Genomic DNA, 27,036 nt, shown 5'->3' on the forward strand with positions numbered 1-27,036 from the left:
CGCATAATTTCCCCGATTAATCGCAATTAATCGCAAAATGAAATAATGAATTCAAAAGTAGTGTATATAGTGCAATTTATTTTTAAATGTTCTTCCATATGAATAAAAGTGCCGTAACATTTGTTCTGCAAAAAACTTACCAGCATTTTATTTATAAAGTAAGAGTTAATTAAAATATTTAGTGTACGTTTTAACTTATTCCTCTGAACCCTAAGGCCATTTTAACAGTTAATTGTCCGTGTGGATTTATTTTATACAAAAGCTTATGAAACATCAACTCTGTTGTCTACAGTCAAGATATGAACATAATTTTTTCAGGACAAACTGGGTTAGTAGAATATTTGAGTTGCAATGAGGTCACTTGATTGTTAAAAATGGTTGTAGGACCTTAAAGACAAATAAATAGATAAAATGGAACATGAATCTTCCAGATATGTATTAAAATCACAGACAGAGCAGTAAAACCTATTTTTCAAAGAAAGTCCAGGCGCTTTTTGCCCTCATGACATTTACTTATGCCAATAATCAACATAATAATGTCACATGTATTGATATTACACCCACAGCAATGCTACACAAGCATGTGTGCGTCTAAAACTATTCTTATTTATTCTTTAGTTATTCTATATGCAAAAATAAACATAATAAACATTATAACTCATATAAAGCACATACTATTTAAATTTCTTCAAAAAAGGCCCAATTATATAATATAAATATATGCCAAATCTCGAACCAGTGAGGCCATTATCCTCTATAAAACGGTAGATATCTATCTTGTGCACTATAGCATCTTTGATTGCATACTAGCCTGTTTGACTGGGAGTATTGGCCTCTTTCAGCTTCCATACTCTTTGGATGACGTTTTCTCCCATATATGGGCATTCTATTGGCTTTACTTCCCTATACAGAGAGCAGACACGGAGCCGCAAGCTAGCGACATAAATGAGCCAAAACGCGATGAATTATGGACATAAAGTGGATAAATCTTGGATGTGACTGTTCGGATTTAATGCTCAACGACCCCGAAAAAGGCTGGAAGTTCCAGGCTGCATAGAAAACCACCTGTAAAGGCTAGAGAGACCTGGAAGAGACCTATGTAACCGTTAACTCGTTACCTTTTAGACGCAACTTTTGGTGAGTTTCTGTGTTGTAGCCTATGGTTGATAAATTATTAAACTATGAATCCGAGGTGCTGTTTTTGCTCGTGGGCGAGTCTCTCAGTCTCAGGCCTTACAAAGCCTGTGAGCAACAAACTTTTACAATAATAAAGAAATAATAAAAACTGCGTTAAGGCGCAATAAAAAAATTAATTATTTAGCTAACGCGGTAATAACGCGTTAACTCGCCCAGCCCTAATATACATATATAAATATATATATATATACACACACACACAATTTCATTTAAGGTAAAGTTCTTGTACAAATGCTTGTATTTATAGCTGATTGGCATCAGTTTCCTTATTTTCTCATAATCATTGGCTTGTTCACAGCTGTGTGGTTATCAGCTGATTAGTAATATCCAATCTGTGATATGTGATATATTTTTTAGTTATGCAACAAACAATTATTTTCATGTCATTTGGTTCAGAAAATGTCACAACTAGTAAAAAATTTCTAACAAAAGTAGTATTGCAAAACTTCAATACCCAGTCCTATTGTTTACTGGGTCCTTCGATTCACTGGAACTGTTAACCTCACATCCCATTTACTCACAACAAAAATATGACTTAGTTTTGATGAGGATTTTGTTGTGCAACAAGTGTAGTGTTTTGATGGTAGCGGCACACAACATGGATAAAAAATCCCAAGATGGACTTTGTGCTTTTTGTGCCATCTACAGTGTTATCACACATCACTGAACAACACAAGTGTGCTGCAGTATCTGCACACTTCCCTCAGTGATAGCGTCAGCATTATAACTCAGTAAATAAAATACCTCGATCATGTTTGGTTTGTATGATTGAGACATGGTTGGGGGTTTGTCTCTCTCTGCAGTGGTAGGCTTACTTTGGCAGGCAAGCAAGCATCACCAGGTTTCTGGCCCGTGCGGAGGTTGAGTTTCCGGTCTATTTCCAGTGCTGCATGTTCATTCTAGGTGACTGGGGAAACTGTGTGTCATTAAAGGCTGATCCTCTGCCTCTACCCAAGTGTGAAATGCTGCGCCTTGGAGATGCTGGTCTGCTTTAGTTTGTTCAGTTTGTTGCAACCTGGAAATCCTGGGCAGAAGGTCAGTGGTGCTTTTAGAGGTCAATCACATGCTGTTCTGCTTGATTTCTTTATAGGTATGTTTTTTGTACATATTTTACTTTACATCAACCTCAGAGTATTTTTCTTCTAATGTACCAAACATGTATCACAGGTTCTCCTTTTAGACAAATCCTAAAATATAAAACATATATAAATATATGTTAATATGATTCATTCAGACTGCACAGGCATACTGAAAGACTTTCCCATTTACTGTCAGGAGAGAGAAATGAGTCTGTTGGGACATATCACCATAACAATAAAGTTGGTCAATTATCCCCTTGTTGGTTTCCAAATCATTTTATAGTTGATGTAAAATATATAAAACTTAAAAAGATAAAATGATAAGGGACAGAGCACAGTATGGTTTTCTTGGCTCTCGTTTATACTGTCTTATTATAGGTCCTTCATGACATTTAAAACTTTATTGGACAGGACTTAGAAATCTGGGGGCAGTGTATAAAATGTGGAATTTATTAGACTTGGTGGCCTTTTGTGTAGGTTGTGTTTGAAATATTATATAGAGACACAGATGAGCTCAGCCTGTGTGGTTAAAATGCTGCAGTCAGTCGGTAATGACGTGCAATAAAGAGCAGGTAACAGATGCTGAACTAAAAGGAACATGAAATATCAATATTTAGCATAACAGATGGCATGTGGTATTTTATAATGCCAATAATCCCCAACTGACCCGGTAAATCAGTAACTGTTGAGTGATTAGTAAATTTGCCAATACAATGGTTCAAAAGTGGCTCTTTTGTTTATTATTTCAGTTCATCAGATACACAGGGGTTTATTTTTATTTCCAGGGTCATCTTCTGATGCACTAAAATAAGGTGTACATTTCCTGCACAGACAATGATATGTTCTAGATGCGATTCAGGGAAGGCTATAAAAGCCCTGTGTTAAGCCAGAGAGTTTTTTTCCCAAGGCAGGTGTGCATCCTCAGCCACGAAAGCTGAATTTAAAAGGAGCCGGGAAAGTAGGCTCTGCGGGGAAACCAAAGTAGGAAGTCAATAAGGCCTGAATCTTTTATGAAGGCAGAGGTATTCAGATCACAGCTCTGTGGACAGAAAGAGCATCATGCTGCTTATATGAGGAGACAGAGAGTAGTAGAGAGTCTCAATCTCACCCTGATTTACCTCAATCCTCATTCATGCAGGCACTGCTGCTTGTTACAGATAATGCTTCACAAAGAAAGAGGTGAATGTACAGTCTTAAATGATGATGGAATACAAAAAAATGATGTCCTATTATTAAGCATTGAGTGTATTTTCCTGTTGTATTTTGGTTAGTTACATGTCATGAAGAGACCTAATTTAAAGAACAATTCTGGTTTATTGCAACCTGGCTTATGCTTTTGTAGTTTAGCCTATCATTTCTATTGTTATAACAATGGAACTAACTTTCCAGATTAATCAATTAATCGTGTAATCTGCAACATAAAACAAAATACCCGGTTATTAAAAAATGCAATTAAATACTTATGAAACGTTCAATTGTTTTTTTTTCTCCAACCAATGGCAAAACCAAAAAGACATTCAGTTTGCTATGAAGACAAATAAAAAGACAAAGACAAATTTCATTATATAAATACTTATATACATTTTCTTCAGGACGAGTAATTGATTAATTAAAAAATCAATCCAGATAACAATGTACTCACAAAAGTAATTTGCTAAGATCTGGGAACACATCATTATTAAAACTAAGTGAGATGCAGCTGAAAACCTGAGCATTCAGACAATCAGACAAGTTATAAACAAGCCAGATTATCTATACCACTTATTTTTGGTTAGCATATCCAAACTATTGGCAGTAATCCTTCAATAGTAGGTCAAAATAAGTTTGACTAACCTGAGTCTGATGTCTGACTTCTTGTTCCAGTTTGTCTTCTTTTTAGCAGTTTTAATTCTAATTAAAGAATTGTAGAATTAAGCACGTAATATTGTATATGCATATCAATATGAAAAAGGCACAATTGCTTCTTGGTTTTATGTCAACACTGATCAAATGACTACATGTACCGCGTCAGGCCCGTTTTAGCATCTTTCAGCTCTTTGGTTTAGTTTTACAGCTCGCAAGTTTATTGTTTTGGTTCAGTCTCACCACTCTCATCAACCCGTTTCCGGGCAAACATAGTGCCGCTCAAGCTGGAGCTGGTGCAGACCAAACCAGAGCTAAAGGAGACTCAATATACAAATAGAACTTATACTAATCAGGGGGACACAAATATGACTTTAAATTCAATTCAATTCAATTTTATTTATAGTAGAAATTCATAACAAGAGTTATCTCAAGACACTTTACAGATAGAGTAGGTCTAGAACACACTCCATCATTTACAAGGACCCAACAGTTCGAGTAGTTCCCTCCAGAGCTAGCAACAGTGCGACAGTGGCGAGGAAAAACTTCCTTTTAGGCAGAAACCACGGAGAGACCCAGGCTCTTGGTTGTCTGACAACCGGTTGGGGCTAGAATGAAGAGTGGCAATAACAGTTACATTAAAAAAAAAAATTGTAGTAGTGTTTTTAATAGTGTATTAGTTCTTTGTAGTAGTAAATTAATGTTAATGCTGCTTTTTGTCTGAAAGATGTGTAACTTGGCAACTGAATTCAAACTTTTAGGTCTAAGTTGTGTTCACAAGTGGCCAAAGACTGAATCAATGCAGTCGTACAGATTTTGCAGTCAACGTCCTTTAAAACTAGTTTGAAGATAAGGTGTTCCTTGGCCTTAGCGGTAAATCAGAAATATAGATATAATTGTCACATTCACGGTTGGTTTTTAACACAGGCACTACACAGTTCCTGCAGGGCTAACTTAGTTCACCCTCCAACATCTCTGTCTGCTTTCCCCACTTCACTCAGACTTTTACTGAGTGTGTTAGCATCTGAGTGGCTCTTGTTTACTAAGAAAAATGTCTGGGGAAGTTTAAGTTTGTTATTGATTAGGGAAACAGAGTGCATTTGAGGACTGATGTTTTGTGAAGCATCAGCTGAAGAATAGCCGTGTTGTGTTGAGAACTGAAAATAGCCCATCAGCGCCTAATCAAATTAATGCATACTGCTGCCAAGACGTAATTAAGCATGCTGGCGGAATGCACAAAGACACCAAATGACAACGAATGAAAAGGGAAAATATTAATTTGAGTGGGTAAACAAATATCCAGTAGGGCTTTACTAGATTCCTAGAAATTTAACATTGACGCTGCCCTGCTCATACACGCTATCGCCTGAGCGCGCATGAAGGAGCAGGTGCAGCAATGCAGAAAGGTCGAGGTTGGTCTTTGTGAATGTTGGCCAGCTACACTGCAGCTGGGACATGTCCACAATAACAGAGTTTTTAATGTCCTTTTTCTCACCCAGAGATGCTCCGCTGGCTCTCATTGCAATTAAAACCAAGTGTCCATCAGAGGCTATCTCTGCTCTGTGTGGCCCATATGTTTGGGTGCTGATAGAGTGTGGATTACTCCGTTTGGGACACAGATAACAGGCTGTTTATAACCTTGGCAGAGTCCGGGGTCTAATCTGGCAGGAGCATATTTCTCCTTGCTCCATGATAAAGGCCTGTTAGCAGCTTTATCACACGGGCAGATAGAAGTCGAGCCAGAGCGAGACGAGCACAGCACTGAGCCCAATCTGGCACCACACGGTTCTGCTGCTTTATTTTTAGAAGCCTTGTCACCCCATCAACACACACACACACACACACACACACACACACATTTACACAAGCACCAGCCCCACTCCTTGTCAGAAAGAGCAATTCATTTCTGAATTGCCTTCTCGGGCACAGAAGGACCAACAAACAAATTAAAAGGACAATGTTGTCATTCAATTATAGGATTTGGAGTTGCTTTATGCCTGTGCATGAGAAAAGACACCAGGGCAGGAAGATGGAAGCCATTCTTTATTATACAATATGTATATGTAATGTTGTTTGGTTGTAGTTTGTTACATACAATATAGAACCTAAAGGTAATTAGCCTCAGCTGGAAAACACAACGCACCCAAGCCATTACTGTGTTTGTGTGAGCAATACTTGTACATAAGTGTTCTATCTAAAGAATGAATGGGCACAAAAAATATCCCTGACTAAATAGAAGGAAGGTTTTATAGCTGTTTTCCTTCTTATATCTCTAAGTTGCTCTGGGATACGTGAGAGCCTGCTTTGCTATTTTCTGTATCCCCATCTTGATGGCTCTGCGTAGGCACAATTAGAGAGCGCGCCTCTTTTCACAACCAGAGAAAATTGTCGTCCTCTGTAAATTGCTTTTGCTGCAGCTTAAAGAAGATCTTTTGTTACTCTCTCATTCAGTCTTTCTCATGGCCCGCTCTCCCCCTCTTTGGAAAATTGCTTTCTCGCAATCAACAGATTGCTTGCTGCACTTAGGGGTAAATACAGGTAGACTAGAGCATTAGCATAACATTATTCAGACAAGTGTCAACCTCTAGGCAGTTTATGCTGCATCTAAGCTCAGAATGAGGTGAAATGAAGTGCTACAGAGTTCGAGTAACCGCTGCTTCTGCTCCTGCTGCTGCTCCTGCTGCTGCTGAGATTTTCAGAGAGGAGCTGGAATTTGCCAAAAGTGCAAGAGTAAGAAAAGATGATGTACTTCAACAATCTTGTACTTAAAATAAGGAAACCACAAGCCAGGAAATGTGACAGCTCATCTTGCTTTACGGTGACAATGTACAGTTTACTCCGTTTTAGGTTGGTGGAAGTGTTAGATCCTGTTCTTTCTGGAGGTCTGCAGCATGTAGGTCAGACCGACCTCATCGTTCAACTGCAAAGAATGCAAGATAGGCTAGATGGGAAATGGCTTTATTGGTCTGGTGGTGATATACTGTATATCAGGTGACAAAAGACTGAAAACAGAGCTTGATGTTGGATCCGTCCTGCTACAGAAAATTTTAATGATTTTTCACTTGCATCACTTAGCTCAAATTAACCTCACAAGTGTGAGTCTAATTAAGTTTCCTCATTGAAGCTTAGCACCACTCCCCTCTTCTGCTTAGATTTGATACACTCTGTCTAGGGGGTGGGCTGTGTAGAGCAGTAGGCACGATCTTTCTCCATCCTGCTCCATTACTCCACCCTTTTCTCTCTTCTTTCATGATTGACAATAAGCAATCCTTCTGACCTACATTTTTAACTGCTCTTTGACCCAAATAGGACCAACATAATGAGCCGCTTGGTTATCTTTTTGAGCAGAAACTTGTGTGGTTTTCATTGGCTACAAGGGGGTGTTTAGCAGTGCTGCGGTAGCAGTGTCCCCAGGGCTTTGTGTCTGGAGCTGTAGGGCTGCACCAAGACACTGTCCCATCCAGACGCCATCCTGCACGGGCACCCAGGCCAGTGATTACTAATCAGTGATGTGCGTTAATGTGCTGTATCACTGAGGCACAGATGCAAAATCATCAGTCAGATTTCAATCTTATTTGTCAGGCGCTATGCCATCAGTTCTCCTAAAGTGTCGTCCCAAATATGGCAATAAAGCCAAAATCCATTCAGAGTCATAGCCGTGCAGAGTGTTGGGCTGTAATGTAATCTGACTTGGCTGATATTGTTTCTTACCGAACACCAGGAACAGTCAGCACTGGCAGCAGCTTGTACACAAAAAGAGAGAGAGAGATCCCCTGGGATCCCACTGTGGATTCCACAAGCAAGCGTGAAAGCCGTTTGGTGCTCTCAAGACATGTAGCTTGTGATAGTTCAGCAGCCCTCACAGCGAATCCTGTCTGATAAACACAATCATCACACCGGAAATATAAAGAGCTTCTTGATAAAGATGCTTTGTCAAAAAATAGACAAGAGATAGTTCTGTTCTCTGACACATTAAAGTGCATTAAGAGAACAAATTGCCTTTTTCTGATCTTTTACAACACTGTCAGATCATATATGCAATCTTTAACTATGTTTTGGACATGTTCCCACCATTGTAAAATTCTTATTGAATACATTACACACATGCAAAGACACACCTCATACATAGTCGTGGTGAGGAGATTGAATTTTGCTTCAGCAGAAATAAAAATTTACAACTCTGAAACTTGTTTTATGGTTTCATGTCCTGTCCCTTCACTGTGGGATGTTGTGATATTATGTAAATATGTGAAGAATTCATGCCACCTTTGGCAGCTTTTATAATGACAATTCCTATACTCTTAATTTTGATAAGGATCCTTGTCACTGTTACAGTTATGCAATATGAAACTGTCCCTTTTTTAGTGAGAAGGGAATGAGACATATTTACCTAGAAATGGCCTTTCTTGTAATTCATTTCTCTACTGCTTTAGTATACCTCATTTCCGATAATATTGCTCCCATCTGTGCTGAACCATCAGAAAGGAAAGCTTTTCTCCCAGCTGCATTAGATGGCCCTTCATTTTCCTTGGGCCTGAAATCATAATGACATAATGTTTTACACAAGTCTCTGTAGGGCTCTTCTCTCTATCTCTCGCTGTGGATTTTATACTCAAGCAGCTTCACTGTTCCTGATATATAAAATACCAAATCCTATTATTTCTTTGGCTAAATAACACCGGCCCCAAAGGCCTTGTGTAATGTTTTAATGAGAGCCCTGATTCCCTCATGCTCAACACTGTCTTCTCCTCTGTATTTCCTTAAACTGCCAAGTAAGAGCTCCATTAATAATTCAGCTCATTAAAGTGTGTAATTAATCTGGAGCTGTGTAACAGGGAGAGACTGGGGCGCAGGGAGAAACCTCTCCAGGGGGCACAAGAGAAACATTGGAATAAAAGAAACAGCACACCCGCTGTGATGGAACCAGTTCCCCTTCACACAACCAGTCCTCCTGCATCATTTATCTGGCAGGAAAAGCTACAGAGAAGTGCCGCCGACACTGTTGCTACACACGAGACATCTTCAGGCAACTCAGCCAATTAACAATGCAGCGCTGGGACTGTCTGTGTGTGTGTGTGTGTGTGTGTGTGTGTGTGTGTGTGTGTGTGTGTGTGTGTGTGTGTGTGTGTCCTAGTGAATATGGGGATTCTTCTCTGGTGTCTGTTTCTTGGTTTCTTGGAAGGCTGTTTTAGTCACCAGATTTCAATAACTTTTGTTTAATTTGCTCTTCTTCTTCTTATTTAACATGTTAATTAATAAAAATACATAATTATGAATTCTTAATAATATACACTAATATTTTCATAATGCAGAATGCCCTCTTGCTCATATTTGGGCTCACATTTAGATGTTTTATGACACACAGATTAGAGCTGACAGATAAATTGGCAAAGATGATATATTGACGACATTATCTTATCACAAATGTATTTGTATTTTACTATAACAAGTGACAAGAAATTGCTGTACAGAAATGTTAAAGTTTGAAGGGAATTAAGAAACAGTGTCTCCATTACATACAGTTTGCCAACTAGAGAGCAATGAAACTGTAAAATATCCCGCTCCTAACATTTCTTGGTCAATTCTTTAAAAACCTAATTCAAAATAGATCCTTATCAAAAATGTTTGTTAATGTTATGTGTTTATGTAATTAAATGAATTTTAATGGGAAGATTTTCAAACTTCAATCACTTAGCTAAACCATTGTGTTGAGAGAATTCTCTGTTTGTTGCCAGTACGTTTCATAACACACCTATACTTTGCACAGTAAGATTTGTCGCATAAAGAATTATCAAGAACAACTACACAAACATTTATGCTGAATTTGTTTGTTTTTATGTTTTTGGACATTTGTTACACAGCCACCCTAAGGGGTGGCTGTGGCTCAGTGGTAGAGCGGTCGTCTGCCAATCGAAAGCTTGGCCCTGGCCCTGCAGTCCCATGTCGAAGTGTCCTTGGGCAAGACAATGAACCCCAAGTTACCCCCGATGCTGCGCTTTCAGAGTGTAAATGGGTGTGAGTGTTTATCTGATGAGCAGGTGGCAGCTTGTACGGTAGCCTCGATGTGTGAATGGTGAATGGTTCCTGTGCTATGTAAAAACGCTTTGAGTAGTGGTTGAGACTAGAAAAGCGCTATATAAGAACAGTCCATAAAATAAATTTGCATGCCACAAAGTCCAAACAAGCAGTTGAGGTGAGCCTTTTGCTGTTTGCCTTCAGATGTTCCAGGTAGACCTCAGTCGGCATTCACACCCAGCATGACTGTTGCCACTCTCAAGCCCTCAGCTGCTCCAGATGTGGCTTAATTTACTGTGACTTGGCTAATCATGGTGATTAAGGAATAATTACTGTTAATCACTTTTACATAAACTGGTTGGCAGTAGATGAGCTCTGCTCTGTGAAAATGCATACAAGTGTGTATAGTTAAATAGATGGAATGAGACAGTGGAAGAAGCTGCCAGGCTTCACAATCAGATGTTTCTCTGAGTTTACAGAGCTTTTTTTACTGAGCAAACCAGTCAAATTTAGTTAAGCTGTAGTAATTCTCTGCATCAGTTAATACTTGTCAAATTATACAAGGCCAATTTGTACTGAAGGTATGAGTAGATTTGTTTTAGCATTCCTGCGTAATTCATCCTGGACATATTTCTTACTGACAGGAAAGACATTGTCAGTATTAAACACAGCAGTTGTCTCCTGGTCAGCCGAGGCTAAACAGACACTGCTGGGCTCTGTGACTGTCCTGCTACAGGAGATAAGAATGTGAAGGAGCATAGCCACTGCGAGTTCCATTAACACAGACTGACAAGGAAATCACAGGGACATCAGGGGGTCCGGGATGAGGCTGACAACAAAGCCGCTGCACTGTTCTTGTATCCCCACCCACCCCCTGCCCCCAGCAGAAGCTGAGGGTGGCAGTGTGGTCACCTTCCCTCCTTGGCCTGGTTTTACACTTTGACATGTTCGTCTGCTCTCCTGAAGGAATGGCTATAATAAGGTAGAGCATATCAAGGCGACTGTTAATGACACACTGCCCGAGGCCATGGATGGCCCCAGTCTGGTGCACACTGCTGGACGCTCACTATCTCATGTGGGACACACAGGACACTTGTCTGGATGCTATTTAACTGCTACCCATCCTTTATGTGGGCTGTGATTTCAACAGTGGAATAAACCCAACCAGGTTTCACTGAGAGATGAACTGGTTTTACTTCATTATACTTCATTATACATTTTATCACAGATAGAACCTGCAAGCTTGACAACCTCACTGACCGGCCATCACACACACACACACACACACACACAAACACACAGCTCAGCAGGCAAAGGGAGATACCAGTTTCTCCTCGGGAGACTTTTTTAAATTATGCTATAGGCTTTAGACATACTGCTAGACCATTTCCGTGCTTGCGTCACTCCCTTACCTTACCAGTAAGTACATGAGAACTTTGTTGTTGTTGCATGAAATGTTGTTTGTGTTTGGCCTACATCATCAGTTTCTATCATCTAATAATGAGGTCAAGCAAGCCTGGTAGCAAAACTGCAGCCAGATGCTCCTCAACTGTGCTCCCCCGCTGTTCATAAGGTGCCTCTGCATCTTTAGTTTCAGACCCTCACACCAGCCTTTGGGCCACGCCTCTTCATTTACAAGTGTCAAGTCAAAATAAAATTGAAAAGTTGAATCTTAAAATGTCAAATGGAAATTTCCAAATTCCAAAATTAAAATAAAATAATCACTTTTTCTATTTGAGATTTTAATTTAAAGGTCCAATGAAATGGTGCTCTTTGAACGCTTTTATATAGACCTAAGTTGTTCCCTAATATCATATCTTAAGTCTCTTTGCCAAAATTCAGCCTTGGCGCAGAATTACAGCCACAAGAGCCAGTCCCACAATGAGATTTCCTTGACCGCAAATTCCAACCCGATGCGTAACGGCTGCGGATCGGCTCTGCTGGGTGACGGCTGCGTGCTCAGCCGTCCGTCAACACCCACCAGGTCTGGATTTGTTGCGGAACGGCTGCCATGACTGACAGCTGAAGTCACGAGGACCAACAAGATCTTGCAAATTTATGTAGAATAGAACCACCACACCAACAACAGATTGTGTCCATCTAGAGGAATAGAGAGGAAACAACTCTGTGCTCTGTTTTCAAGGTGTAGTGCAGGGAAATAAGATCCGCCATGAGCACGGACTATTTTATTTTGACAATTAACTGGATGTTTTATTTTGTTTCTGTGCTCGACTTCCTGTCCCGCACTGCCATGGGCTAAATTGCTGCGGTGCTCTCCAACATCCGGGAAAAAAAAGAAGCTCTGCCCATCAAGGTGGCCAATATGCTCGTTTGAAGTCCATGATGTGTCTCTCTCATAAAGTGCAATTTTCATGCCATGGGACCTTTACATTTAAACTTTTTTGTTTACCATTTTCGACTTTCATATTTGATGTTTCTCTCAATCAACAAAAGATTTCAAAGATTTCAGTTTAAGCATTTATGTTTCCTTTTTCTTTTTGAAATTTAACTATGGAATGATTTTTCCTAGTAGCATAGTATAGTAATATAGCATGGTAAAATAAAAATATTTTTAATTTCCTTTCGCTTCATTTTCTCTTTAGACTTTCATTTTGAATTATGAATAAATATTTCTTCCAAATCAAAAAGCCAATCAGAAACAAAAAAGCTAATTTCTGTCTTAAAAGGAAAATTATTACACCAAATTATTTTTGATTCCATACATAGAGGGTTGGTTTTGTTGAAGAGCATCCCCATAAACCCATAGTGATACAAAGGAATATGAATGTTCATGGTAGAATATTTGGAATACTGTAAAACAGCTTGTAGGTCAATGCCATGGACACTAGCTATGCGTGGACACTAGCTATTCATAAAACAACCAACCTTCTCCTTTGTATTCCAGATATCCTTGTCTGTAGTCGGAGCAGAGGCCCTGTCACATACCAGAGCAGTGTGTCAGAAAAAGTTAAGAATAGTCAAACTTTTGCTGCTGGTAGTGCATCATATCATGATAACCAATAAAATTGGAAAGACAATTTGACATTGACAGATGATCTTGGTCCAGCAACAGACATGATAGACACAACATGGCAGATTCATCCATATTTTAGTTGAATTGCAACTCTTAGTCTGACTGCATGACATGTATTCAATTTTGAGTTGTTATAAGGGTTACACTGTTTAAATCCTTAATACATCATAAGTCATAAGCATTTATTTTACAAGAAATGGAAAAATGTAATCTGATAAAAGAAAATCACTCTTTGGTCAAACTTCTCACAGCTAAAAAGCGTGTATTGATTTTAAAGGGTAACTTACAACAAATGTTGGTTAAGGGTAGTACAATCAAAACTATTGAAACGTTATTTTTGGGTTAGATGAAAGGCTGATGGTGTCACTGTCTGTGTTAACTGCATCCTGACCAGAGTTAGATTAGCTCAAGCGCATACCATCCGTCTCAAGAAAAAAGGTTTTGGTTAACCAAGTGTCAGACAGATGTACATTTCAATAAGAGGTGAGTGTCCACTGTACCAAAGACTGTGTGTACATTACTAGTGGCCCTTAGGCCTTGGTGGACCTTATTCTAATTACCTTTATTAATGGTTTCCTGCAGATGATTGTGTGTGTGTGATTAGTATTTTTTAACAAAGAATATGCTGCTTTTTTGTAATCTGAACCGGTGGTTACAAACCGGATGGGCCATACAGACGATGAGAAGGCACTACAGCACTTACATGTAAAGGCTGTTAGCTCCACTCCCCTTGGTTTTCACCCTCTGAAAAGCAGAAGGACTTCCCGGTTTAATTGACTTTATCTTTATGTTAATTTTCCCGTTAGTGCAATAGCTCCTGTAATACCTTTTGATATGTCATTTTACAATGGCTTTTGCACAATTTAAAGCAAGTGGTTCTATATATTAGCATATTTTACAATAAAGGCCGTCTTTGTGTCTACACTTTGAAAGTAAATGGGGTGAAATAATGTTATTCTTTACACATCCCATAGATCTTTTTGTACAGATCTAATAAGTAATGTATACTTGTTTATTGGTGGCAGGAGTGTGACTTGAGTCTTTACAAAGACAAACAGAGGGGACTTAATGGGAGCAGGATTTAACAGTTTGATGCCTGTCGTCATCCTCCTGGTATACGTTGGTTCTCTTTCCATTCCAGTACACTTGCGACTGTATAATGAATTATGCCGATGTTGAATTAGCATGTAGCTGTCGCTTCGGCGCTGGTGCCTGCCTTGTGACAGGACCACCGTAGCACAGGCTGGTGTCGAGAGAGGGGGCTTCTACTGTGATTTATTAACTGCTGAAGCCACAATGAAGTGTGCCCACTGAAGCACCAATGCAAAAAAATAGGGCCAGGGCTGTCACTGTAAATTCAAGCAGACAGTTCTGACCAGAAAGGGTTAATAATGCAAAAGCATTTGGCTTTCATCAGACCTATCTACTGGACTGTTTTTAAGGATGGACTGATTATTCAAGACAAGATTATCACTCTATATATTAAAATGTATAACTACATGCTGGCTAGCAATCTAAACATTTGAGATCACACATTTAATCGTTTCCAGATTTTATTTAAATACTCCACAACATATTACTCAGCAAAGATTCAAAAGAGATATTTTGCTGATTTAAACCCAGCTCTGTGTCATTGCAGTGTGGGCAGTCTGTTTCATTGAACATTGTTCCCTCAGTGCACGAAGCTCCCTGTGGAGCACAGCAGCAGAGGTCTGCCGAGATCCACCAGATGAAATGTGGCGGACCCCGACAGACCTCTGCTGCTCTGGGCAGAGGTATCATTGAGGGAAGCCAAACACAGTTCACAATGCCCACACAAAGAAGACACAGAGCTGCTTTAAAATTGGCAAATTATATTCTTCCTTTAAATATCTGGTGTATTTTGTAATACACAAGAACCCATAAAAGCAATAATATTCAAGTCAGATAAGTAGTATCAGTAAGCGTCAAAAATTATCAGTACCAGAGCTGATGACGACAATGAAATTACAATAACAACTTATTAATATTAGGGGTTGACCAAAAAAGTTGACTACATTATTGATTATGGATTATTATTGAATAATATTTGACAATAATGTGAAGATGGTATTGTAACAGATACTGTTTTTATTTTGTAAATATCTTTGGTATGAGGGATATAATCTATTAGCGAACATGGCTATTGCCTGATTAATGTTAATGTCTTTAAAGAGTGCACTTTTTCAGAAAGTTTGTGTATGTGCCACCTTAATCTAGTCTTTTCCTTTGATTGAAAGATTAACTCTGGTGAGTAAAAGAGCATTACATTTAAACAATAGTTTGAATTTAGAAACATAATAATTTAAAATAGAAAGTTACAGGCCTGGTAGGTACTAGAAAAAAAACATTCTTTGTTTTTAGCATTATGGTGGGTACTGCTAATGCTAACAGCCGGTTTCTTCTCCTTTCCTTGCTCCTATAAACACAGGAAGCATCACTTCCTTTGCACCAGTTTTTTTTTTAGGAAAAACAAACCTGACAGCAAAAGGTATTTAATAAGAGTTACTTTTGGCTGATATTGCTTGGCAATAGAATAGAACAACTTCTCAGGTTCTCACTCTAAAGTCTCGTTCCCTTTGCTTTTCTAATCAAAGTGCTTTTAGAAATGTCAGGACAGGCACTGTTGATCTGCCTGGACATGCTGTCACTTGACTGGCATCACATGTCACTTTTGGCTGACTCTCCCTGTGCTGCTACCTGTGATGTAACACTGCAGATCCCATTTCAGCATCTGGTTGCAGAATGGCGGGCCTCCAAAGGTGTCTGTCAGTTTGAACTATGGCACCCAATAGTCAGAGGCCTTTGTAGTTGACCGTCCATCTTGCTAACAGTGACAGAACCAAGCCCAACATCATTAATTAAACATCAGGCTTTCACCCAATCACCCGGTCGCCACGACAAGCTACCATGCCAACAATCCCTGTAGACATGCCTTCGAAATCTAGAAGGGGATTACATATGGTAATGGTTTTTGACAGCCTGCCATTTGCCTTCGTTAATCTGATAGGATAAGATATCTGGACTGCAGAGCATGGTGTGCTGTAACTCTTTCAGTCTGATATTGTTATCCCATAAAAAACTGAATCATTTTGAAGATCCAAGCAGTGTCCTGAAAGAAATCTTAATCCCCTGACAAGCTTTTGATACGATTCCAAATATTGTCACTGACTTAAAAGCTTATTTTTAGAACTGGATCTTGCTTGTATTTGCTGTCAATTTAAAAATGTGTATGGCAAGATGATGTGACAATTCATTACAAACCTGTGTCCTTACCAAGTGTTAACATTTCTCCAAAGAGGCTAGTTATGATGCTGGCCCCAGGTGCTAACCCGCTTTTAATTTGCGGCAGTTCATTCCCCTTCAGAGAGAAGACAGAGTTAATTATCAGTTCTTTTTTCAAGTAATACTCACCCCGAACTCAGAGATGCTCTGAAATGATGTATCTCTGTTGCTAGTAGTTCAATTAATATTTTAATACCCACACCCATCTTCATATGAGGCCGTAAGCCAATCTTCTCAAATGACTAATATATGGAAAACATTTCCTTGCTGAAAACAAGCAACGAGGGGGGAGAAGAAGGGGGTTTACGGAAACTGCTTCCCCCCAAATAGGGACGTAAATCATTTTTGAGCATTATATTCCGAGCTTATCATCAAAGACCATAAGCTTTTTCCCTTATATTATATACTGTATTCTCAGATACACAACCAGGAAGTTAAACATCCGCCTCTCCAAAAGACAATTGCCCTGGATTTCTATTAATAATCGATGTGATTTGTAAAAGGCCAGATGTAGTGGGGTTAAATAAATTTCATGTTCTGTCATTCTAGTTTACTTTTCTTGTTTTCTCAGTCAGTGACATTTTGTCTTTCTGTGTGTACACAGAGCAGTAAAACCACCAACCAGTGCAAACCAATCCTGACCTAATCCATCCTTGCAGAGATGATGTTTTGCTGTAAACACATGTAAACCTTTCCGGCCAACATTACACTAACAATCCTGCTTTTAGTAAATTAATCAGCAACCAAAGCCAATGGAAGAATTACACATTTTAATTATTAACGCGATTATTAACGCAAATGATAAAGTGAATCAATAAGGCCTGGTGCTTGCCTCCTTGTAAGAATTGCTTGTCAAAAACAGGAGGGATGAATAAGGCATTGTCTGACAACAAGCCATCTTTGAAGGGCCTCTAAAAGAGAAATGGCGTCCATTAGAGACATTCAGAAAATGTGTGTTCACGGAGGGGGAGGGGGTTCCAAATCACACAGACACACATACACTTAGATAATTGTTTATCCCTGGGAGAACCTTCAATGTTTGCCTGTGGGTGGCTAAGTAAGTTTACCAGTACAATTGGACAGGGATTGCCCAGCAGACCCAAGGCTCGAAAAACATTAGGATGAATCAATTAGCCTGCCATTAGCCAATGAAGTGGCCCTTACTGAGTCGTGTAATTAGGACCCACAGCATAGCCAATTTTATGGAAGCACATTATCCATCTCTTTTCTTTAATTAATTTTATTTGTTTGAGATTATCCCTCCATGGTTTTGATTAAAGCGTTAGGTTTAGGGTGGGACAAATAGATCATCATTTGCTTCCATCACTGCAGGTCTGCAGGTTTTCAACATAGGGAAACTACCCATCGCAAGACAAGAGATTTTTACATCATTATAAGGATCAAACTGATTAGTTGTTTGGATTAAAAATGAACACTGTTGCATTCTTTTTGTGAGATCCACATTAACCCCACTTGGATCATGTTCCCATCAGATTATATGATAAGAGGCAGCAGGAAGAGCTAATATTATAAGCAGCAACTACTTAGCTTGTTACCAGCTCAGAGAACACGGTGTAAGTTTGACAATGTGCTGTCAATGAGGGATGACAGTACACAGCCAACATGGGGTAATGCATTGTTCCTTCTTGGGTCCCTCCTGACAGATGGTTTCCCAGACAGCTGGATCAGCAGCAAGAATGAAGCTGGGATGTAGGCTGTGTATAAGGATAGGATTTGAAATGCGGCTGGTTAGCAACGGTACAAATGTGTCAACAAGCAAAGCCTGGGGATCATGTTGGAGTTTGTGTTAATTGTCAGTTTAAAACACGTTTACCTATTTATTTTAAGCATAATGCTCACCTGTTAATTGTAATCGATTGTTTTCCATGACCTGTCATAGTCCATCTTTCCAAAACAAAAAAGTTGGCCTACTAGTGTTTTTTCTCTTTGCCTTCCAAGGGATTTGCTAAGAAATGACCTTCTTTTGCAACAACCACTCTTACAAGACTGATGTTGGATGTGCTTCCAGCCAAGTAAAATAAACACTTCATGAATGTTAAGTTGGAATTTGGCAGACGGGATTTGAAAGTTTTTTTTTGTGGACACAGAGAATTTTTGTTTTCCATTTTCAATTGATTGTCTAGACTTTTTATGAGTTCTAGAGGAAATTGGGTGTTCTGTAAAAAAAAAGAGATTCTTGACATTTTTTATCTACCTATATATTCAAGTTGCAGGGTCAGGTGGTTGGTCTAAAGTAATAGGCCAAATTTAAAAGTCAAAATTTTAAAAGAAACATTCTGTGACTCTTCTAAATCTCATCATTCATGTTCAGTCTAACTTGGAATACTAAATGTAGCTTTTTATTGTGCGCCTTTGTCAAAATTGACATTTTCCTTTTGACTTCTTTACTTCTATGAGTTGTTTTCCTACTAAAAATGACTTCCCGAAAGTGCAGCTCGATTTCCTCCATGGGGTATTGTGGTGTGCTCTCATTTTAACACCCACTTTGGTCTGGTATTTATGAGGTTGGAATTTTAGAGAAAAACTGCCTCTCCTGAATGGTAAGTGTTCAGGAGCCGGGGAGCAATGGGGGCCTCTGCTGATGTACATTAACTAAAGTGGACAGGCGGGTTTGGAGTTTCTGATGGAGCAGGTTTGAAACAGTCATAACGTGGCTGCAGTCGTGGCAGTGCAGAGGTAAGGTCGGTGTGAAGCTATCCAAGATTTTCCCCTTCAGGATTGATGAAGGACTCTGCGTAATGAGACAAGATGTTTGTACAGTCCTGCCCTCCCAAGAGACCCACCCCCCCCCCTTCCACCCCCCATCTACCCTACTCCTCCAACACTCCTCCCACACTCAATCTACCTCCCGCTGAGACTGTGGCCTGAATCCCTGACATCTTCCACTGGCCAACAGTTGCCATATTTGCATTTCCAGTCTACTTAAAGATAGGGGAGACCAGGGACTGAGGGACCCCCCTCCTCTTCCTCTGCTAGCAAAGCAGGGCTCATTCTCATCTCATTGACCCCCTTCCTAGGCCTACCAACCCGGAAAGCAGACGGAGGTTAATGCAGCAAGCACTCTCTGTCTCTGAACTAATTGGGTGCTCACTGCCTGTCCCATCTCATTCAGTGACAACGAGACAAATGGTAACGTTTGAAATTGGCTATTGACACATTGGCGTAAAGTCAGAGAGTCACAGCTCCTGTTGGCACTGTGGCCAATGGTGTAATGCTGTAATGGTGTAATGCTGGCTGCCGCCAACGAACTTTCGATGTCCACTCTGGGATCAATTTGGAACCAAGCAGCACCACACTCCACACAGGAGAAGGCGTTTTATATTGAAATGAATGGTTCTCAGATGGAGGAGGAAGACTCAGGCCTGGGTATGTTTTACAACTCAGAAAATAAGAGGTGGAACTTTAATCTTTTAAAGAATGGCAAGGGAGACCTCTAGTGGAAGGCAGAGGTACTCATCCAGATTATTGTTGATAAATGTCAAGATTACCATTGATTGTGCTATGTTACAGTATAAGGATGAGGAACCCAAGGTGACATCTCCCGATCTTCAGGTCTTGTTTTGTCCAAAACCCAAAGATACTCAACCCACAATTGTATAACCCAGAGTAAATCCTTACAACTGGAAATAGGTGTTTGGCATTTTTGCTTGAAAAATGACATAAATGATTAATTGATTGTCAAAATAGTTGCAGATAATTTTTTCTGTGGACCAAATTATCGATTAAATTAACTAATCGTTGCAGCTTTAATTAAATCATCCATCCGTTAAAATGGGAGGTGGATGACTGGATTTCCAATTTTAGAGAATTAACCATCTGCCTTAAAAAGTGGAGGAGGCCAGACCATCCTCATGGAGACAAGAAAGCTTTATTTTTATATATATATATATATATATATATATATATATATCACATACAGTGGCTTGAGAAAGTTTACACATACCCCTGTTAAAGTTGATTAAAAAAAAACTTTTTGGAAATTGATCTTAATGCCTTAATGCAAAAGATTTAGGAAAATCCAACCTTTTAAGGACACCAGTTTTCTTTGTGAATGAATAATGTATTGTAAATAAATAATAAATAAATATCCTTCCTTAAAATACAGGGGGCATAAAGATACACACCCCTATGTTAAATTCCCATAGAGGCAGGCACATTTTATTTTTAAAGGCCAGTTATTTCATGGATCCAGGATGCTGTGGATCCTGATAAAGTTCCCTTTGGAATTAAAATAGCCCAACATCATCACATACCCTTCACTATACATAGAGATTGGCATGGGGAACTTTCCATAACATCATCTCTCAATGAAAATTAAATCGCGTATTAGGCTAACTGAAATAACACCACGCCAAAGGTATGGTGAGGTGTATGTGATGATGTGGAGTTTCATCATGTTTCAAGTTTAATGGAGCCTAATTTTTTGAATTCAGGCATTAAGATCAATTTCCAAAAGATGCTTTTTTATTCCTCTTTAGCATGGGTGTGTAAACTTTCTCAAGCCAGTGTGTGTGTGTTTATATAAATGTTGTCATTGTCGCTTTTTAATGTCATGGTATTGTAATAACAAAGGATAAACCAATCAGTTTTACTATATGCAGTGTTGCTTAAGTATTTTGCCTTTCTGCTTGTGTATCTTTCCTTGCCTCAACACTGCATCACTCACACTGAGCTGGTGGATGTGTGGGTGCAGTCAGGCTCTCAACTGACAGCTTGTTGCGGTGCATCACGACACTGTAGGTGTGACCTTTATGACTGACCTCTGACCTTTCCTTGTCATTGTAGTGCTCAGTATACGCGGTGCCCAGGAGGAGGAGCCTCCGGATCCCCAGCTCATGCGCCTGGACAACATGCTGCTGGCAGAGGGCGTATCCGGCCCGGAGAAAGGCGGAGGCTCGGCAGCAGCAGCGGCTGCAGCGGCAGCATCAGGAGGTGTGGGGGCGGACAACTCCGCAGAGCACTCTGACTACAGGGCCAAACTGACCCAGATTAGACAGATCTACCATACAGAGCTAGAGAAGTACGAACAGGTAAGAAAAGCAGACCTGACCGACTGGATAGAACAACACCAGACGTTTCATATGATCTTCTAATAAATAAAAAAACAGCCTATTAAAAGTGTGAGAGAAAGCTGTAACACTGTTTACTATTATTTTTCTCAGCCTATTTTATCTCATCATTTAAGACTTTACTCTGTAGAACAGCTAAAACACACATTCAAGTATTGAGACGTGCATAATATTAACAAAATTATTAAATTTTTGCTGGATATCTGTCCCTAAACCTTTTGTTGAGGGTGGTTGATCAGGGCTTGATGCTGTTTTGGAGTCCACAGACCTGCTGGCTGGCTGGGGTTGATGTGTGCCTCAACTGCTTGTAGATGTTTGCTCTTCGTCTTTATCTTCCTCTTGGCCACGTGCTCCTCCTTGCACATATCTTAGCATTTACCCTGCATTATATTAGAAATACTATTAAAAAGGATCAGTATTGAAAGAGACAAAATATTCAAACAAAGAATTGTATGCTGAAAAAAATATAAACATTTAAAACTGAAAGCATGCATTAATTATAACCTATTTAATGAATTAAATATAACCCAATCAAATATAAAAGCATTATAGAATGAGTTGCAATATTGCACACAATTCAACAACGTTTGCTATATCATTCATAATGACATTTTATATTTATATCTTACCTAAAGGATACATTTCTGAATCTTAAACATTATTTTACCAATTGATTGAATACATCATTTTGTCTACTACAAAATATTTTTCTATTTCAACGGCAGATGTCGTCCATGCCTTTGCATCCTGACATACTGAAAATGCAATCAAAACGCCAGTTCATTTTGTCATGTAGCTTCTGTCACATTCAGATAGACTTCACATCATCGAGCCATTTTCTGTCCCACTGCACATTCAACACTTCACCTAATATGGGTGAGAGACTGTAGCCTACATTCTGCTGAATTCTACTGAATGACAATCTTAAAGATGGTGGTGGGTTTATTTTGCATTGCAAACGTCAAAATATGCGTTCTCAAATGAAACACTGTTTTGTAAACTTTGCTAAATGCCTGGCTAAAGACTATTAAGCACACTTTACACAGTATTAATGGTCTCAAGCAAGAGGAATTCTTAGTCCACCTTGTGCACTGACTGCTAAGTGTTACTGAGAAAGTATTGACCACTGTCACTTCAAAATAAACTTACTTTCTTAAGCAATTAAATATATCTTTTGCTCTGCCTGTTTTGGAATACATAAGCCTAAAAAAGTGCAGCGGCGCAAGATCAACAGTACTATTTTGATAATCATTTAAAGTGCTCATCTTATGCTCATTTCAGGTTCATTATTGTATTTAGAAGTTATATCAGAATATACTGTAGATTTTCAGTTATTTAAAAAAAAAACACAATTTCTTTTCTATTGTGCATTGCTGTAGCTCCTCTTTTCACCCTGTGTGTTGAGCTCTCCGTTTTATCAAACTTCTGTTCCATCTTTGTTAGGAATTGCACAAGCGGTGTAGCTAGGTAAGGACTAGTAGCCAGTCAGAAGCAGAGTATGAGGACGTGCCATGCTAGCAGCTAGGCGAGCATTATAACGTGTATTACAAAGTAACGCACTTTTGTCTTGGAAGTAAAAGCTGGACTACAATAAAGCAGTTTGGAGCAGTTTGTGAACAGTGATTTCTGTTGGAGATGGTAAGTCCCTTTGTGCTTTTTTCACTTTGTAAACCTATAACATGCACCAAAAATATTTAACTCAATAAAAGAAAGGGAAACAGTCAAAACGCATAAGATGAGCACTTTAAGTAATTTTTCAAGTAAAAACACAGGCATTTGATGAGGTCCCTTTGGCACTTTGGTATGGTCATTTTTCACAACTTTCACTGACACTTTGGCAAATGTTTTCCAATACTTCTTTTGCTCTGTAAACCCTCCGGTAAACAACCAAAAGATGCAGTCATAACACAAAAAATACAAAGTCAGTTAATGTCTGTGTTAACATACAGTACATTTTACAGACTCTTCATACAATTTCTTCCCACTTTTTATTTGCTCTTTTTAATAAAGGCTTTTCCTCTTTACTGAGGCAAGATTAACCTTAACCTAAATTATGTGACAACCATTGTAGATTCAAATGGTTCCTCAATAAATATTGCTCTCAGTAAGAATTACCTTTAGACTGTGTTTACAACCCAGAATAGTCCAGCATTAGTAGCATGTTGTGGGTCTCAGTGTGTATCGCAAGTAAAATCTTGAACAGCTGTTCTTGAGGGGGATGATTTCCTCTCATTGCCTTGATAACGATGCATTCATTGCAATAGCATACCTTTCAATTTAATGTTAGATCCAGACAAAGCCTGACACAGCTACATCCAGAGAAAGACCGACAGTAGAAGAAGAAATAAAGAAGAGGAGACAGTAAGAGACGCACAGTCGGAGTGTAATATTGTGGCAGATTCACTCGTCACTCAGGGGGGATGACTGAAACGTTGCGCTATTTTTGTCTCTCAGGGTGGCTATGCTGTGAAAGTTTGTGTCTGAGAAGGGAGCAGCTGTCATTGGTTCCCCTAATACACTGCCATCACCACTTGTGTTAAATTTGAAATAAATCAGTGCCTATTTTCCTCCTTGGTGGTGAATTTAATATAGCCACACTGACAAATTAAAGTCTTATTCTGTGTGTGTGTGTGTGTGTGTGTGTGTGTGTGTGTGTGTGTGTGTGTGTGTGTGTGTGTGTGTGTGTGTGTGTGTGTCCTCACAGGCATGTAATGAGTTCACCACCCACGTGATGAACCTGTTGCGTGAGCAGTCACGCACACGGCCAATTTCGCCCAAAGAGATTGAGCGTATGGTGAACATCATCCACCGCAAGTTCAGCTCCATCCAGATGCAGCTGAAGCAGAGCACCTGCGAGGCTGTCATGATCCTGCGCTCCCGCTTCCTTGATGCCAGGTGTGTACCTTTGTATACAATATGTGTGTGCACATTTCCATACACACCACGCTCAATGCTGCAAATAACCTCCCAACTTAACAACAATGCAAATCATTGTGTGCTTCCTGCTCAGCCTGATATCCATATGAATAGCTGATGTAGGAGGCCTATCATGCAATAAACATACTGTAAGACATGCTATTTTGATGCTTACCACACACTGGGCTGGTTTGCATGTACGGATGCTTCTTAGACCAGCATACGCAGCAACACCGGCCAATAACAGTTTTCCTGCGTGCTCCATGATGCTAAATGTTTCCCTTTTTTAATGTAATCGCTTGTTCCCTTGGATGCGTGCTTTGGATTTGCATACATTTTTCCAAGGATAAATGTCACTCAAAGTCTGAGTTGGAGGCATAACATTTAAATGAGGCATGTGCTCCCTTACAAAGCTCCCTATCTATTCTCTTGCAAATGATTGTGGTGGTGCAGAGGGGAAGGGGAAGGAAAGCTTTCACTGGTTGAGAGGCGCTGCCATGCTCGGCACCGCTGATTAATCTACTGGTTGCTGGAGCTCACGCTGTGTACATTTACATATTCTCAAGCAGGCTTCAGAGTACAGGACAGAGATTTTAGCACAAATGTCCACACCGGTGGATACATGCATAGAGATTTTACGGGGTTTCCCTGCAGCTTATGTAAAGCCCTCTTTAGATGTGACACATGCAGACATGACCTGATAGGTGCAGGAGATAAAGGGTCAGTCAACTAATGGGCATCAGCATGTGATATCTGTCTGCTTTTGTGTGTGTTCGTGTGTGTGTGTGTGAGGGGGGGTTATTTCATGTTTGATCAATGCAGCCTTGTGTGCTGCCATGTTTTTTAATATGCTGGGATACTAAGATACTAGACACAGTTATTCTTTATCTTTGAGGTTGAAAACAATACCGTTTTGATGCTTGCTTTAAAGCTGCTCTAATAAATATGCTAATATTAACAATGGATCAAATTACATGTGTGATATTCACTGATTGTGATTAACTCAATTGATGAATCATTACCTGACTGCACCTGAGTTAGCTGTATACAGAACTTTTTAGCATCTTTCAGCTCAAGGTTTTGGTTTTACAGGCCCAACTTTACTGTTTTGGTTTAGTCTCACAGCCTTGTTCCCATCCACAGCGGGCAGCTGTTTTCAACAAAAAGCTCTGATAAACCTACTGTACACTACCTGTCCAGATCCAAAAGGCAGGAAGACACAGTTAGCAACTAGTTGGGGAACATAGTGGAGCATTTGTAGGTTAATAAGGTAGACAGTTCCCTCAGTGAATGTTGTACTTTAATCAAGTGGCCAGAAACACAATTTCAAATGTTGTTATATGTCTGCCGGATGTGTAAATAAACAACGTTGTGCAAACATGTTTAGCACAACAACTTCTTATGTCAATAATTTGTTTATAGATTGTGCTGTCCTAAAGTGTCGAAAATAGGTTTGCGGGCCTAATTAATTTGAAGTTATATATATATATATGTGTATATAACCTATCTAACCTCAAACCACAAGGTACAAGAACTTAAAATGCCTAAAACATATCTCTTAATCTAAAATTAGCTAAATTGTTAGGTATTCAAAAATCTGGAACCATCTGCGTTGTTTTCATCATTTATTAAACGTTTACCCAGTACATTCTTTGCAATGATATTTGATAATCTAATTGGCTCATATTGTTATCAAAGTATTTTTTTCAAATTTGACTTAAAGACTAGTAATTATCTTCATTTTTGAACAACTAATAGATTTTGAGTAGATTATACTGGCTCTCTATGGAGTATTATTGCCAAAGCCAATTCTTTTAGGAAAGCCGTTCTGGGCCAAATTGTTCTTCTTGTGTCCTGAAAAAAATGCCTCAGAAATTGCAGCTAAATTGAAAGTTTCTAGTAGACCTAAAGAGACCACATTATTAAAAGACCAACTAGTCACGAATTGCCTAGTCTCGCATTGCAAGACCCATTTCTTTTTTGGCATGTTAAGTTAGTTTGCAAGCTTGGAGGTTGTTGTTGTTGTCTCCCGTAGGGGAGGAAAAAGCTAGGAGAAGCTTGTCAGGCTTATCCTGGCAATGTACTTTGGTTTATCCAGACTCCTATCAAGCTAACATCTTGAACGGTAGGTTCAAGTTAGGACATAATAGAGTGTAGATTATACTCTATTCTGTAAAGGCATTTATATCATTTCTGGTTAAAATAAAGTTTAGAGACTTTAGTGACTCCTAGCATTAGTATCAAAAAAGACAGCAACAGTGTTTGAAAGTAATGCACATCGTGATCGATTCCATAATGTTGTGATTAACGTGAACTGGTTTGTTTTACTGTTTTAACTTCCGATGTTCTTTCTGCAGACGGAAAAGACGAAACTTCAACAAGCAGGCAACAGAGATCCTGAACGAGTATTTTTATTCACACCTCAGTAACCCCTACCCCAGCGAGGAGGCTAAAGAAGAGCTGGCAAAGAAGTGTGCCATCACAGTTGCCCAGGTACACCACAGATCAGAGCATTCCAAACTACACCACCTGTAGGAAAACTACAGTCCATAGAAGAGTG

At 39.3% G+C, this 27,036-nt stretch overlaps 1 protein-coding gene across 3 annotated transcripts in view; it reads left to right on the plus strand.

The window, feature by feature from the left end:
• Window positions 1-27,036, plus strand: part of LOC117949874 (pre-B-cell leukemia transcription factor 1-like) — a 68,543-nt gene that overhangs the window by 31,739 nt on the left and 9,768 nt on the right. For all 3 annotated transcript variants that reach the window (XM_034880443.1, XM_034880441.1, XM_034880442.1), the window contains exons 3-5: window positions 21,277-21,521; window positions 24,265-24,455; window positions 26,834-26,969. In XM_034880443.1, coding sequence (XP_034736334.1) covers window positions 21,277-21,521; window positions 24,265-24,455; window positions 26,834-26,969 — 572 coding nt within the window. The remainder of the gene's footprint in view (window positions 1-21,276; window positions 21,522-24,264; window positions 24,456-26,833; window positions 26,970-27,036) is intronic.

The sequence above is a fragment of the Etheostoma cragini genome, chromosome 9 (assembly GCF_013103735.1).
Source record: "Etheostoma cragini isolate CJK2018 chromosome 9, CSU_Ecrag_1.0, whole genome shotgun sequence".
Taxonomy (NCBI): Eukaryota; Metazoa; Chordata; class Actinopteri; order Perciformes; family Percidae; genus Etheostoma; species Etheostoma cragini.